Source organism: Heloderma suspectum, chromosome 3, assembly GCF_057233095.1.
Source record: "Heloderma suspectum isolate Gila_16-S chromosome 3, 16-S_ref, whole genome shotgun sequence".
NCBI lineage: Eukaryota > Metazoa > Chordata > Lepidosauria > Squamata > Helodermatidae > Heloderma > Heloderma suspectum.
In genome coordinates this window covers 225,681,096-225,696,357 of record NC_139460.1, presented here as the reverse complement: position 1 = coordinate 225,696,357, position 15,262 = coordinate 225,681,096, and the positions used below count along the sequence as shown (strand labels likewise).

The 15,262-nt window shown below is 43.9% G+C and overlaps 1 protein-coding gene across 2 annotated transcripts in view; it reads left to right on the top strand.

The window, feature by feature from the left end:
* The window catches only part of LGI1 (leucine rich glioma inactivated 1), a 45,429-nt gene extending 30,821 nt beyond the window's left edge, over positions 1-14,608 (top strand). For both annotated transcript variants that reach the window (XM_084845842.1, XM_084845841.1), the window contains 6 exons: positions 7,301-7,372; positions 7,464-7,535; positions 8,301-8,372; positions 12,341-12,510; positions 13,161-13,325; positions 13,413-14,608. In XM_084845842.1, coding sequence (XP_084701968.1) covers positions 7,347-7,372; positions 7,464-7,535; positions 8,301-8,372; positions 12,341-12,510; positions 13,161-13,325; positions 13,413-14,230 — 1,323 coding nt within the window. In that variant the 5' untranslated portion in view covers positions 7,301-7,346 and the 3' untranslated portion in view covers positions 14,231-14,608. The remainder of the gene's footprint in view (positions 1-7,300; positions 7,373-7,463; positions 7,536-8,300; positions 8,373-12,340; positions 12,511-13,160; positions 13,326-13,412) is intronic.
* The last annotated feature ends 654 nt before the right edge of the window (positions 14,609-15,262 follow it).

The window sequence follows — 15,262 nt, the reverse complement described above, 5'->3', positions numbered from 1 at the left end:
AAGGCACATCATGAGTTTGCCATTTAACTGTGAAACACCACCTGCACTGCCATCCGGCTATGCAGCGCATAGAACATGCAAGATGGCCCATCTCAGTCAGAGAGCTTTTCAGTGACGCTGCATGTTTTCTTAACAGAAAACACCCTGCTTTGAGAGCCCATTTATAGGTAGAAAAGCAGCCTACAAATTTTAATATAAATAAACACAATCCATTCTACTTAAATACTGACATTTCAGAACCTCATTTGCAAATTCAGAAGCACAGATGTCTGTTCCAGAGATCTGTGTATTGTAAGAATACATGTTCTAGAGCAGGAGTAGGCAGTGTGGTGCCTGTGGGCACCAGTGTACCCCCAGACACCTTTCTTGGCACCCACCAATGTGCACTACCCCCCCCCCACACACACACTTTTCATTTTCTTTAATTAACAAATTTACTTACTGGCAGCTGGGATCGCCTCCAAGCAACATGTGCATGTGAACAAATGGAGCATGGATGGACTGGGTGTGTGTGTGAGTGTATGTGTGTATGAAAGAGAGAGAGAGAGAATATCTGTGGGTGGTGAGCCAGGGTAAGAGAGAAAAAGAGCTAGGGGAAATGAGTTAATGAGTTGGCATGCAGATGGTGGGCAGAGAAAAAGAGTTTGCTTTCTGTTGGTGCTGAAAACTGCTTTCAAAAGTGTTGTTTAGTGTGTTGGAGCTCAGACCCTACCTCTGCCTTGTATTCAATCTTGTGGGCAGGTTACTTGTCTTTTTCTGACTAACCACATCTCCCGTGACAGCCATTTTTTGGTAGTGCCCAGGATAGGTTTTCAAATTCCAAATGTGCCCATGGGCCTATGAAGGTTGCATACTCCTGTGCTAGAGCAATGCAGGATAAATAAGCCCAGTTTCTCGTCTAACCCATTTTTTTCTGTAGCAGATGTCATCTAAGTCTCGGATGGTATTTCTGATTAATATTCTGTTTATTCAGTGCATATTATTGGTTTGTTACCTCTTCCCCAGGATAAGTAACAACAAAAAGGAGGAATGTCAAGATATCTTATGGAGAATGTAGCTCAAAGTCTGAAAAATGGAATGTATTTTCCAAGTATTATGTAGTACAACTTTCTCTGACCTATTGCCCTCCAGATGTGTTGAACCACAACTCCCATCAGCCCCAGCCATCATGGCCATAATGGGGATGATGGGGGTTGTAGTCCAACACATCTGAAGGGTGCGAGGTTAGGGAAGGTGACATAGAGGATCTGGCAGAGAAAGCAGGTAGTTCAACACCAAGATCTGTGCTTCCAACACAAAACGTGATAAAGCTTGACACTTAATCTTCATATTTAGTTGAATTCATTTTCTATCTCCTGGCAGCACCCAAATTTCACCTATAGCTACAGAGCTGGAAGGATTCCAAAGGATTCTCAGGAATTCCCCCAGTGGAGGAGGCCCACACGCAGCAAAGCCACCTTGACCAGAGTGCTGGGTGGATGATCTACCTGGCACATTGATCAGGGAGCTGGCTTCACCCCACGCGCACCCTCCCCTATCAAGGAGGATGTAGGGCAGACAAACCTGAAGTGGCTCAGAGTCTTTCTACACGAGGCTTTTACTGTATGCTCGTGATTCCTCACTCACAATAGTTTGCACGATCTGTACATGAAGTTGTCATCCTCCTGTGCTTTGCAAACATTATTGTGGGTTTTTTTCCTAATGAGGAAAGTTTGCTGTTTTTCTCAATGGCGTCATAGAAGCCTTGTGTATTTGCACAATTCCACTTTACTACAATGCCACCTAATGGTTGTGTAATGGGACATATAGAAAGGCAGAGAAAGAAAAGCCCAAGAAAAAAACAGGTGTAAAGAAGCCGACCTTAATCCCGCAAAGAATCCGGAAACGGAAGCCTTGGTAAAGGTGCGGGTTAAAAGCCTTATGTAGAAAAGCCCGCAGTCTCATTCACTCTGTGGAACAAAGGAGAATGAGCTGGCTTGGTTTGCTCAACCTGGGCTTTCCATAGTAGCCAGAGCGAAGCAATCCCCTTTAAACGTGGCCTTGGTATTTGCATGCTTTCCCTGGACAGAGAAAGTATGCATGCACCTAGTCCTCCCCAGGCAAGGCGCCAAGTGGATTGCATCTCCACTCATTGCTTTCAGCCGGTGAAGCAGCGGGAACAGCAAGTGTTGCACTAAGCAATGGGAATCCCTGCTGTTATCTCCAATCTGTTATTGGAGATAACAGTGTGGATTCCCCTGCACGCCACTTGCCCTCCCAATTTGGAGGGGGCAGCAGGCAGGGGAATCCCCGTTTTATCTACCACCACAGATCAAACATAGCAATACGGATTCCTCTCCCCACCTCCTTCCCAGCCCCCAGTAGGCAGGGCATGGAGAGGGGGTGGAGCCAGGGGAGCAGAGAGGGCAGGGCCTACAGAAGGAGCCCACACTTCCACGGGCCAGATGTTCCCCATCCCTGCTCTAGAGGGACTCACAGCAAAGGAACCTATGCATAATGCAACGTCTTGTTTCTATAGATATATAAATATATGTTTATATATTAGTGCTGTGCCAAAAATTTCTTCCACATTTTTTTCGACCATTCTCATTTAATTTGATAGAAAAGAAATTGCTTTCAAAAATAAATTCAGTGGTGAAGAAATTTTGGAGATATTCTCATGGGTTGGGTTTGAGGTTCTTGTGCCTAAGGAGTGAGCACAAGAGTCCTGTTTTTCATTGTACAATCATCTCCTCAGTGGCCTGTAGCCTCCTCAGCTTCCTACACTTCCATTAAAGCCAAGGGGAAGGGATCATGAAGTAATTCCTCACATAGGGTCTTTTTGCTCTGGAAGTGCAGGCAGCCTGGGAGGCTAGCAATGATTAGGTAAGCTCAAAAACACCACAAAATAAATTATAAAACACCCTGAGAGTGAGGCAGAACAATGGAAGCCTCTTTCATGGGGGAAGAAAACTTTTAAGGAGTTAGACACAACACTTCTCCCCTCACACCTGCATTGTGGAGGATGCAAAATGGGAACTGGCCTACCAGCACTACCTGTGAGGAACTGTGGAGAATTTCTCCTCCCCCTGGAGAAATTCAGTGAAATTGTCTCCCCAATTTCTCTGCCCACAAATAGTGCGGAGAATTTTGGGAGGCCATTTGTGCACAGCTCTAGTATATATGTATGCATGTGTGTGTATTCTAATTTAAGTACCAGCACATACAATATTTGATGTCCAGATCTGTCCACAACCAAATTTTAAGTACTGCCCACTTAAGTCAATCTTTCCTTTGCAGCACTCTCTTTCTCTTGCAACTTCCTCTGCTACTTTGTGGATCTTTGCTTTATTCACTGCCTTTCTAGAATAACCCTCCTGAGAAAATGGCTGCCGTTTTCAGACAGAAAGGAGAGTTTCAAGCCCTGCTCCTAGGGATGCAGGGCCTTACCAAAAGGAATTAGCCAAGCAGACTTTTTCCTTTAGGGACCAACTCCTAAATGCTCTGAGGGTGGAGTCTACTTTCCTTTTCACTCCTCATTTCTGGCTCATAAAGGTGGGTGCCCCACACGTCACTTCTCTGAGCATGTGCAGAAATGACCTCCAGTCCATAATTCTTAAAGCAATATACACGTATGGGTTCCATGTACACAAATCAGCCTACATAATATCTTCTATCCTAGCCTTCCCCAACATGGTGCCCTCCACATGTGCTGGACTACAGCTCCCAGCATTCCTTACCATTGGCCACACTGGCTGGGCTGAAGGGAGCTGAAGTCAAAAACATCAGAAAGGTCCCATGTTAGGGAAGTCTATTTTACTCAGTTTTCCCTCCCACCACCACCTATTTTGTTCATTTCTATTCCCTCTCATCCCTAGGGCTGTGGACTTCTTACTGCATATTTACAAATGAACATTTTGAAAAGGACTGGAAAAAGTAAACATTAGGAGAACATTCCCCCAAATTTCCATAAATGTCTCTAAAATGTGGATAATCATCCAAAGAACAGCAAGAATTGCATCACAGCTACTAGTAGCTGAGAAGTAGGTGTGATGTAATTTTTGTCACAAATGGTCCTTCACCTCACTGCTCGAGCCACAGGTTGATGGACAGTTAAGGTGCAGTACCTGGGAGGAACGTGGAGTAAACTCAAACCAGTTGCTGGTATTAGTCATCTGGCTGGTAGGTGGAGCCAAGGTTCATTTCCTTTCAGTACTGTAGAAAATGGGCAAAAGAAAGTTATTAGTAAAATGCCAGTCCAAGCAATCGAGAGTAATAAATACTTAATGGTCCAAGAGATTTAGGGTGCAATCCTATGCATGTTTAGACAGGAAAAAATCCTACAGCTCCCAGCATTCCCTAGCCAGCCATGCTGGGAGTAGTAGAACTTTTTTTTTTTTACTAAGCATGCATAGGATTGCACACTTAAAAGGGAAATCAAAGTTTGTGTCTTTTAATTCTGTACCATTACCATATACTCACATTTTTCATCCAGTAATTCTTTTATACACATTGAACCTTGGAGGAAGTAAAGCTAATAAACAAGAGGTTAAATAGTTGCATTTAGATTGCATTCCTAAAGGTATGTTAAACATAAAAATATTTGAAAGAAAACCTTTAAACTTATTTTTAGGCTAAACAGAACATTGAAGGTGTAATTCTATACATGTTTAAACTTTTAAAAAGTCCTACAATCCCCAGCATGCCCCAGCCAACATAAGGTAAGGGTTTTTATTAAGCTCTGGTTATGATATCTGGTCTTAATTAAGGGCGCATTCTTATCCAGATAGGCGGCCGCCTCTGAACTCGGAGGTGACCGCCTATCCAAAGCAGGGCAGGAGAAGCGCAGAGGGGATCATTCCCTCCACGCTTCTCCTGCCCTGCATTTTCGGCTAGACAGGCGATTGCGGCTGTCTAGCCGCAGGAGGGCTGAGTGGGGGATGCGGCTGCTGTATGACATATTGGATGTGTCATACAGGCATTTCCGCCCTCCCCACCCCGGAACACCCCCAGACACGCCCCTTTTCGGCTGCTCCGTGCTCCTCTTGCGACCGCAGAGGATGGGGCTGTTCCACATACGTTTGAACATACAGCGTGGAACATACAGCTCCCTCCGAGGCAGCATGGAAGTGGGGGGAGGTCAATTTTCCAGGAACTGACCTCGGAGTGCGGGCTCCGAGGTCAATTCACAGAAAACAGGATATCCTATGGCCATCTAGCTGCTGTCTAGTACCCATAGGATTGCTCCCTCCATGTATTTATTTATTACATTTTTATACCACTCAGTAGCCAAACCTCTCTGGATGGTTCACAACAATTAAAACCACAAAATATATCATACAGTTGCATCCAAATCTTTCCCAGCTAGCTTATCTTCCTTCTTTTAATTTGCATATAAACTCTTTTCAGGAGCCATCGTTTAATTTCAGTTGTTTACAGTTGCATTCCTATACACACTTATGGAAGTAAGTTCCATCGAACTCAGTAGAACTTACTTCTGAGTGGTCATGTATAGGATTATACTGTAAATCTTATTTGAGATACAAACTTAGGTCACATGTAGTTTGGGCCTCAGATACACATACAGAGCTGCTCCACCTCTCTATTCATTTTAATGAAACAGACAGTTCTGTATGTTCAAACAGATGTGCACATCGATGTGTTGTCTATGTTGAACTGAATGGAAATCCTGGCCATTCAAGAGCTCCATGTGAAACTGAGAGCACAAGTTGAAACCATTTATGTAAATCTACACCAATTTGTTTTGTGTGCCAGAAACAATTCTGAACATGAGAGGAAGGCCATAATTACTAGACGATATTTTTGACAGCCTAAAAAGCAACAGTGTACTCAGCTGATGTACTCAATGTATAAATGCAGTAAGAAAGTAACGGAGGGACCAATCCTATGGTCACTAGTCAATGGCTAGTGGTCATAGGATATCTGGCTTTCCAGGAACCGACCTCAGAGCCAGCGTGCTGAGGTCGGTTCCCGGAGAACTGACATTCCCCCCCTTCTGGGCTTCCTCTCAGGCAGCGCGGAATAGCCCTGTGCTCTGCGCTCACAAGAAGAGTGCGGAGAAGCCAAAACAGGGCGTTCCAGGGGACATTCTGGGGTGGAGAAAGTGGAAATGCTGGTGTGACACATCCTATGTGTCGTCCGGCAGCCTCCTCACCCACTCCGCCCTCCCGCAGCTAGACAGCTGAAATCGGCTGTCTAGCTGAAAATGCAGAGCAGGAGGAGCACGGACGTGTCAGGGTTAGATCTGAGCCCATAGAGTCCCAAAGTAGCTCTGATTCTGAGGAGATAGAGTCTGTGGGAAAGGAACCCTCTCAGGTTTCAGAGGCGTAGCTGGAGGGGGAGCCCCCCCCCCGCTCACATTCCTGGGAGTGATACTGACCCTGGCATGGAAAGGGAGGGACAACTTGAGCTTTTAGATGCCAGGCGCAGGCACAAGTGAGAGGTTGCGGGAGCCGAGCTGAAGCGCTCAGGCTGTTTGGCTCGTCGTCAGCAGCTGCGCCCAGAGGCCCCACAGGAAAGGGGGAGAGTTTCCCCTCCTACTCCTTAAATTCAGAGAGTTGCCGCGCTTTTCTCCAAACGGAGACTAACTGACGTCCTAACCCTTAGAAACCCCTGGTAGGCTGTTCCTTTGTATTTCCTCTGAGTCTCAGGCAATTAGTATCTGTAAGTCTCCTTAGGTTGAATGGAAATAAAGCTTTGGAAAGCAGCCCTTTTGTCTGACTGTTGATTCTGGCTATTAGAAGGCTGAGAAGACAGCAGGGAACAATCCCCTCTGTGCTTCTCCTGTCCTGCATTGGATAGGTGGTCACCTCCAAGTTCGGAAGCGGCTGCATATCTGTATAGGTTTGCACCCTAAGTAAGTAACTAAATAGCCTCATATTATAGATTACTACTGAACTATCTCCCCAGAACCTATGTCAGTTTACTTGTTGAGGAGCTAGACCAGTCTTCCCAGCCAAGTGCCATCCAGATGTTTTGTACAACTCCCAGCATTCTGGACTATTGGCATGCTAGCTGGGGATGATGGGAGATGAAGTCAAAACATCTGAAGGGCATGAGGCTTGGGGAAGGCTGTGTTAGTTTAAACTATGGTTTGTTCAAGACTGATCTAGACTTTGTCTGCTTCTGTATAACAATCTTTCATTTGGGTAGTTATTTAGATAGCCTTATGGAGGGCATGGAATGTAACCTTTGAGACATACAATTCTTCATCTCTAAATGTAGCCATGCACAGGGAAGGATTTGTGATCTGTTCTAAGGGCATGTTACATTATCCTTTCTCTTACATTTCTCTGTACAGATTATTTACATCAAATACTTTTGACGTCATTAGTAGCGATGCTTTCATGGGCCTTCCTCATCTAGAATATTTGTGAGTTGATACATTTATGGTCCAAGATTTCTTGAGCGTGTCTGAGCTATAGACCTAGGTTTGACCAAACTGCATTTACAACCCATTACAGGTTCATAGAGAATAACAACATCAAGTCACTTTCAAACACTTCCTTCCGAGGACTGAAATCTTTAATTCATCTGTAAGTAAAGGTGGTTGTCTTTATTGATTGCCATATTTACATAAGTAATTTAGTGACATTTGTGTTTTGAATATTATAAAAGCTGATTATCTGGCTTGGCATTCATCAACTGATTATGCAATTCCACAGACAAGTTATTTAATGTAACACTAAGGGTACACTCCTATGCATGTTTAGAAAGAAAAACATCTTACAACTCCCAGCATTCCCCAGCCAGCCATGCATGTGCAGACAGAAGAAAGTCCTGCAAGTTGTAGGACTTTTTCTGTCTAAACATGCATAGAATTGCGCCTTAAGAGAACAATCCTGTGGTCCCTGGGAAGGTTTCCCAACAACCACAGGATATGATGGATTCCGCCTCCCACCACTACTCTCTTGAGGCCATAGATATAGCTACAACCTTGGCGGGAGCAATCTGGCATTCCCTTCCGCCCCCCTCCCCAGCTATAGCAGAACATTCCACAATGGCTCCTCTTCTGTGGTTGCTGTTGCTGTTGCAACCTCAGAAGAGGGACAGGGAGGGAGGAAAGGGGGCATGATAGTTGGGTGGGGAGGGAAGAAGAGAGATATGGATCCACTAGATCCAAAAGCCTCTCCTTCGTCATCCCCACCCACAGCAAGCTAGACAGGCTGAGAGGACCGTCTTGCTCAAATGAGCAAAAAGGGGGAAATCGGAGGTAAAAAGGCCTCCTGCCCAGCCTGGCTAGAAATGAGTGAAAGGGTGATTTAGCACTAATAATAAACCACCTATGCTTCTTTTTACAGGAGTCTTGCAAACAATAATCTCCAAACACTCCCCAAAGACATATTCAAAGGATTGGATTCATTAACAAATGTGTAAGAAAGATTTTTAATTTTCACACTATGATTTGAAAGACCAGAGACCATTGCTCAGCAGTAAGTAGTACAGAATAACTATTGTCTAGCTGTTCGTTGCATGGGCATAATGTTCAAACCATTACTGTCAATTGCCCTGGTAAATCTGCATTCAAATACCAATCTGCATTCAAGCACCTATTGCTAGATATTCTCTTTTTAGGATCATTCCTTATGGCACATATATAACAAGAACTTCAAGTAGTTCTGTTTTCATTACTAAATATCTTTCCAGCCAGCCTTCCAAACTGGAAATGCTTTAAACAAACAAAAACGAGTTGAAATCAAAGTAAATAGCAGTAGGGATGATTGCTGCCTATTTGGTCAGTCAGCTGCACAGGAAACACAATACTCTATTTTGAACTGAACATGTTGATTGGAATCAAAGAAAGGACATGCTTTGCACTCATCAAAATAGCTGCACTTCACTTGCTGATTTAGCCACTGCCATTCCCACTGCAGATAAAGCCTGCTGTTTTAAACAGCACAGCGGTTTGTCTCTTCACTTCAGCAATGGGAGCTGCAGCTGCTGCAGTGAAGTCAGGAAGCAAAACTTTCCCCAGAATGCAAGACTCTCTCTTGCATGTGCATGTCCCTTTTCTGAATCTTGGGCTTTGCCCCCAGTTCAAAGAGACCTTTGGGGGCATGCGTCAGGACCTGCATGCACACACACACACCCGGTTAGTTAACATAAGAATTTGTAACTATGTGTCTGCAAATATTACTTCACATTTATTTTCCCATGTACATTTTCACTGGGTGTGTACATTCACAGAATGAAATGCAAAAGCATAGGATGTTTCATTTTCCTTGTTTTCCCAAGAAGTGGTGGAGTGACAAACATAGGACTGTATTAGCTGCTTTATGCTGAGTCAGACCATCTAGCTTGGTATTGTCAACAGTGGCTGGCAGCAGCTGTCCAGGGATTCAGGCAGGATTCTTTCCTAGCCCTACCTGGAGATACTGGAGGTTGAACCTGGGACCTTCTGCAGGCAAAGCAAGTCTCTACCACTGAGCTAGAGCCCCTCCCCTGAAAAGTTCGGAGCTGTCTTTCCAGGGCCAGTTTCCTTCAGAGAAGAAAGCATTTGTGCTTTATGAGTGGAACCGGCAACAAAAGTTTGCTGTGTATCCTAACCCCCTAACAGCAGTGTTCCTGCTCAGGGTTCCCGCCAGCCAACCAGCCATGTGCTCCTCCGGGATACGGTGAGCTGTAATGGGCTCAAGCAAGCCCATTCACTCTCTCCCCTCAGTTTTCTTTCCCGACTAACATTCAGCTTTCCATGGCTCCTGGTGAGCTGCGAGCATGCTCAGTCCTCACTGGGCTGTTGTGGGTGGGAGGGGAGGGGGTGCCCCCTTTTGGAATGTTTTGAAGATGCTTTGTACTTCTGTAACCTTCAAGGTCCCCCTGAGCATGCTGATGCCTCCCTTTTGTTCATCAGTGGCTGAGTTTTGGCTCCATTTCTGTTGGCCCAGGTGTACCGAGTTCGCTCTTCTGCCTTTGTTAAAAGAAATCTACCAGCTGAGAAAACAAAGCTGAGCTAAAGAACGGAGCAAGCGACCGTTCAAGAAGCTGTGTGTGTGTGTGTGTGCATGCGTGAGTGTGTGTGTGCATGCGTGAGTGTGTGCACGTGCATGCACACACATACGCACATCCTTGGGATTTGCTCACTCACCCAAGTCTTTTCTGGGTGTTTTCTTCCATGTGATTGTAATCATGTGGAGTGGGAGAACAGGGCTGTACCTGTGAGCCCCACCTCCACTCCCCCCTTGCTCACCAGCCCTGGCCCCTCATCATTCACACATTGGAAGGTCATCTGTCAAGGGAAGCCTGCCGTAAGCCTGTAGCAGGGATGCTGAACCTCAGACCATTGGCCAAACCTAGCACCCTGGGGTCCCCCAGATGGCTCTGCCCCCTTTCCCTGGCTCTGCTTGCTTTCCCCCAACTCCCAGTTGTTTGGCGGTTTCCCAGCTTTTGCACTGTTTCCCCACTGCAGCCCAACCCCAGTCTAATAGGTTAAAATGTCTCTCCTAAGGCTGAATTGCTGGCAGTAACAACTTTAAGCTAAAATATGCTGGGTTTGGCCCAGCCCCTTTGCCTTTTGGCCCTACCCACTTTTGCCTTCTGCTCCCCCCCCCCACAGGTTCTCTGAAACTGAATTCAGCTCTTCAGCTAAAAGAGGTTCAGCAGCCCAAACCCTAATCATGACGAGCTCTGGATCATGGGAGAGTGCACATGCATACAGCAGGCTACACTTTAAAAACATCCCCCCACCAATGTATGGATGGCAGGGGGGCAGGTCTGGCAAGAGATGCAGCAGCAGGGCCAGGGCCTGTGGGCATTGCCCTGCCCTTCCCCTGCATGAGATTACAATCACATAAGATTGCAAACCCATGAAGAGCATGCCTACAAAAGGCTTTATTAGGTGAGTGAGTGAATTCCAAGCCTCCATACGTGCATAGGCACAGATAACGCTCCTTCAGGCATGGAGGGGTAAAACTGTGTACTTCCTCAACAGATAGGAAGCTGAAATGTCATACAGTGTAATCCAAGGGCATGTGCACAGGCACCACTGCACCCCTGGACACCTTTTTTGGCACCCACCAAGAGTAATCGCCCACCCACTTAAAAAAAAGAAGTAACACATGTTCCTTACTGGCAGTTGGGGTTGCAGTGAAATAGTTGTCTGTTGGTTCTGGGTTCAAAGGAGTGATTTAGTGTGTTGGGGTTCAGACCCCACCTCTGCTTTGTACTCAGTCTTCTGGGCAGGTTACTTGTCCTTTGCCACACCTCTTATGACAGCCATTTTGTGGTGGTGTCCAGGACAGTTTAATGAATTGCCAAATGTGCCCACTGCTCCAACAGGTTGCATACCCTGCTGTAATCCCAAACACGCTGGTTATAGAAAAGTCCAAACAATGGGACAGACTGCCATGCTGTTTAAAACAGCAGGCTTGATTAGCAGTGGGAACAGCTGTGGCTAAAAGAGATAGAACAGGTTTGCATGATTGTCAGGCAGTTAACAAGCCAGGGTGGCTTAGTAAGTACACTGCGTATGCTGGTCAGATGCCAGGGGGATTTGCATAATTACATATGCATAATTGCATAAGCTTGTCAGGTTGTGCGAACACAGCAGTTGCCATGGGTAACAACCACCCAGAATCCATGGGCTGTTGTAGGGTTTATCTGTTCTTGCGCATGTCTGCATGTGCATGCTTGGAATCCACCGTGGCTTAACTGCCTGCCAATCATGCAACCTGGGCCAGAGTGAAGTGCAGCTATGCTCTCAGTTCTTTATGACGTTCACATGTCCTTCCTTTAATTCTAATCAATATCTTAATATCCTCAAAGGCTCCATTCAAAACAGTATTTTGTTTCCTGTGCAGCCGATTGATCAAGTAGGCAAAAATCATCCCTACTACTGTCTACTTTGTTTCTATCTTGATTTTTAAAATAATAATAAGAGAAAGAGGAAGGGAGAGAGAGAGAGAGAGAGAGAGAGAGAGAGAAGCATTTCAAGTTTGGAAGGCTGGAGAAATATTTATTTTGTCTCTTCAACAACGGGAAATGCTGCAGTGAAATCATGGCTCAGCACTGGATTGTGGGACATTTTCAGTGGCATCCAAGAACATATTTATACTTTCACAGAACAAGCTCTTGTTTACTAAGATCTGTATAAAGTTTGAGGGGCATAAAATGAGGAAAGGGTATTAATTGGAGAGAAAAGCTGTGCATAACACTCTTTGATTGAAACCAGTGCTGAACTCGGGCTGTTCCCCTTCTTGCAGAGGACATCTTGAGTGGAAGGCTGGCAACGATATTTGAAAACACATTTTCAACAATACTTGCAAATAAATAAGAAAGAGGCAAGTAACATTTTAAAAGCACATGTACTGCACCAACAAATGATCCCATTTCCCCCCACCCCCAGGGACCTTAGAGGAAATGCATTCAAATGTGACTGCAAATTGAAATGGTTAGTGGTGTGGGTGAGCAGAACAAATGCAACGGTAGAAGACATTTATTGTGAAAGTCCACCTGAATATAAGAAACGCAAGATCAACAGCCTCTCTCCCAATGAATTTGATTGCATTATTACAGGTACATCTTCTAAAATGCTTTCTGTTTGTTGCATCAACATTATTGCATTTACAGATTTCTCTAGTCCTAAGCACAGTTCTGCCAGCTACCTGAACACAGGAAGGTGCTCTAGTTCAGGTCAAAGTATTTGTCAGTGTAGCCCAGCATTGCCTGTTTTGACTGGCAGCAGCTCTGCAGGGTCTGAGGCAGACATCTTTCCCATCACCTGCTATATGTTCATTGATGCTAGGGATCAAACCTGGGCCCTTCTAAATACAGAGGTGGTGCTCTGGTCCTGAACTATGGCCCCCCTCCCCACCCCCCCTCCCTGCCCCCACAAGAACTCTTAAGTCAGATTTGGCTATGAAATTCATTTTTCAGAGTTGATCCTTCTGTCTTTATTTAGATGTTGCTGATATATTTTTTTAACCTGTAGCAGAAATAACCCACTGAGCATTAGTTTCAGCCAACATCCATTCATTCCTGCTAGTTGCTCCTTAATTAAAAAAGTCAACTCCTGTTTTTAATTACTGTCTAATTGATAGGATAAATGTATTTAAGAAAGTCACTGTCTGTAAACAAGTAATATGTTTTTTTTAAACTACATAGCAAGGAATACATTAATAACAAACAAATAAATAAATGTCATCTGTTGGTATCCACTTTTTCAGAATTTGTTGTATTTCGAAAGCTGCCATATCAGTCTCTGTCAGTGGACACTTTCTCCTACGAGGATGATGAATATGTGGTTATTTCCCAGCCTTTTACTGGGAAATGTATCTTTCTTCAATGGGACCACGTGGAAGGGACTTTTAGGAATTTTGACAACATCACAGGTAGGAGTAATTCATCTTTATGAACATGATGCTATGTGATCTAAATGCTAATTGATGATGCCGCCTCTTCCATCGTTCTTTGTGCAGGTGCATCAGTGGTTGTATGCAAGCCTGTCATCGTTGAGCATCACCTGTACATCATTGTTGCCCAACTCTTTGGCGGCTCCCATATATACAAAAGAGACAGCCATGCAAATAAATTTATAAAAATTCAGGATATTGAGATTCTCAAAATCAGAAAGCCTAATGACATAGAAACATTCACAATTGCAAGACAATCGTACTTTGCGATTGCAGACAGTTCCAAAGCCGGAATCACCACTGTTTACAAATGGAATGGGAATGGGTTTTACTCTGACCAGTCTTTGCATGAGTGGTACAGAGATACTGATGTGGAGTACCTTGAAATAGCTGGCAAGCCTCACCTGATCCTGGCAAGTAGTTCTCAGCACCCTGTCATATATCAATGGAAACAAGGAGCAAACAACTTTGTTGACCCAATTGATATTCCAGATATGGAAGATGTTTATGCTGTGAAGCACTTCACAGTGAAAGAGGATATTTATATTTGTCTAACAAGATTCATTGGTGATTCCAAAGTAATGAAATGGGGAGGATCAAAATTTCTGGATTTACAAAGGATGCCATCAAGGGGATCAATGGTATTCCAGCCTCTTCGGATAAAAAATTATCAATATGCTATTCTTGGAAGTGATTATTCTTTTACCCAAGTCTATTTCTGGGAGACAGGAAAGGCCAAATTTGTGAAGTTTCAAGAATTAAATATACAAGCACCAAGATCTTTCACACATGTTTTTGTTGACAAACAAGATTTTCTCTTTGCGTCAAGTTTTAAAGGAAATACAGTGATTTATAAACATATCATAGTTGACTTAAGCGTGTGACACACACGCGCACACACACAGAGTGTGGAGTCTGTTGTGAGACTTCCTCTGTTGATAACAAGGACCTAATGAACTAAATGCATGACAATGATTCTCTTTACTTGCAGTCTGCGGAATGCCTTTAACAGTTGAGATTGCTAGAATAAAGTACTACAAGTATGTTCATCCATAAATGTCAAGTCTAGTGCTGTTGGGAATTGTATTTTTTAAAGAAAGACAAATTTAAATGGTTAGCTATTCTTTGAAACCACTATGTAAATATGCAGTGAAACTCCATCTGTCTTAGGTAGGGGTAGGGGTGGGGAGCCAATAAGATGTAATTTTCCATTATCCATCTATTTGAAAACTGCCAAATAAAATGTTTACATTTTCTTTCATATTCGAAATAGTATTATTTAGACATAATCTTTGTTGTGTGTATGTTTGTTCCAATTCAATGGTTTCTCAAGAGTATAGGGGCCCAAAGGCAGGGTGCCACAAATGTAACATTGTACTTGGGGCTTATATAGTTACATCATTGCGTATAGTTTTCTAGCCGCTATCTGTTAAATATTTCGTATAAGTCCTTTTTAAGGCTTATTTTCAATTTAAAACTTGTAGATCCTGTGTATATTTTCTAATAAGCAAATCCCTCTGTGTTCAGTGAAGCTTACTCCCAAGTAAGTATGCACAGAGTTGCAGCCTTTGGCTCCCTGGGCATAAGCCTCATTGAACTCAGTGGGACTGACTTCTGAGAAAATCTGCATAGAACTAGGCTGGCAAATGTTATACAGCTAATTTTTTATTTAAAGGACACCATGCATTGCTTGCTAGCATTCTCATACTACACTGGCAAGTAGTTAAGTAGTGTTATATACAAAGTTAAGAATGGCTTTTGGTAATTTACCTTTGTCAGAAGAATACATACATTATCTTCACCCTATTCCAAAAGACACATTCACAGATAGTAAATGGTACAACACTTGTTTTATTCCTTACTGTTGTATATAGACAAGCTATAATCAGACCTTCCTTTCTTCTAAATGGTAGAAT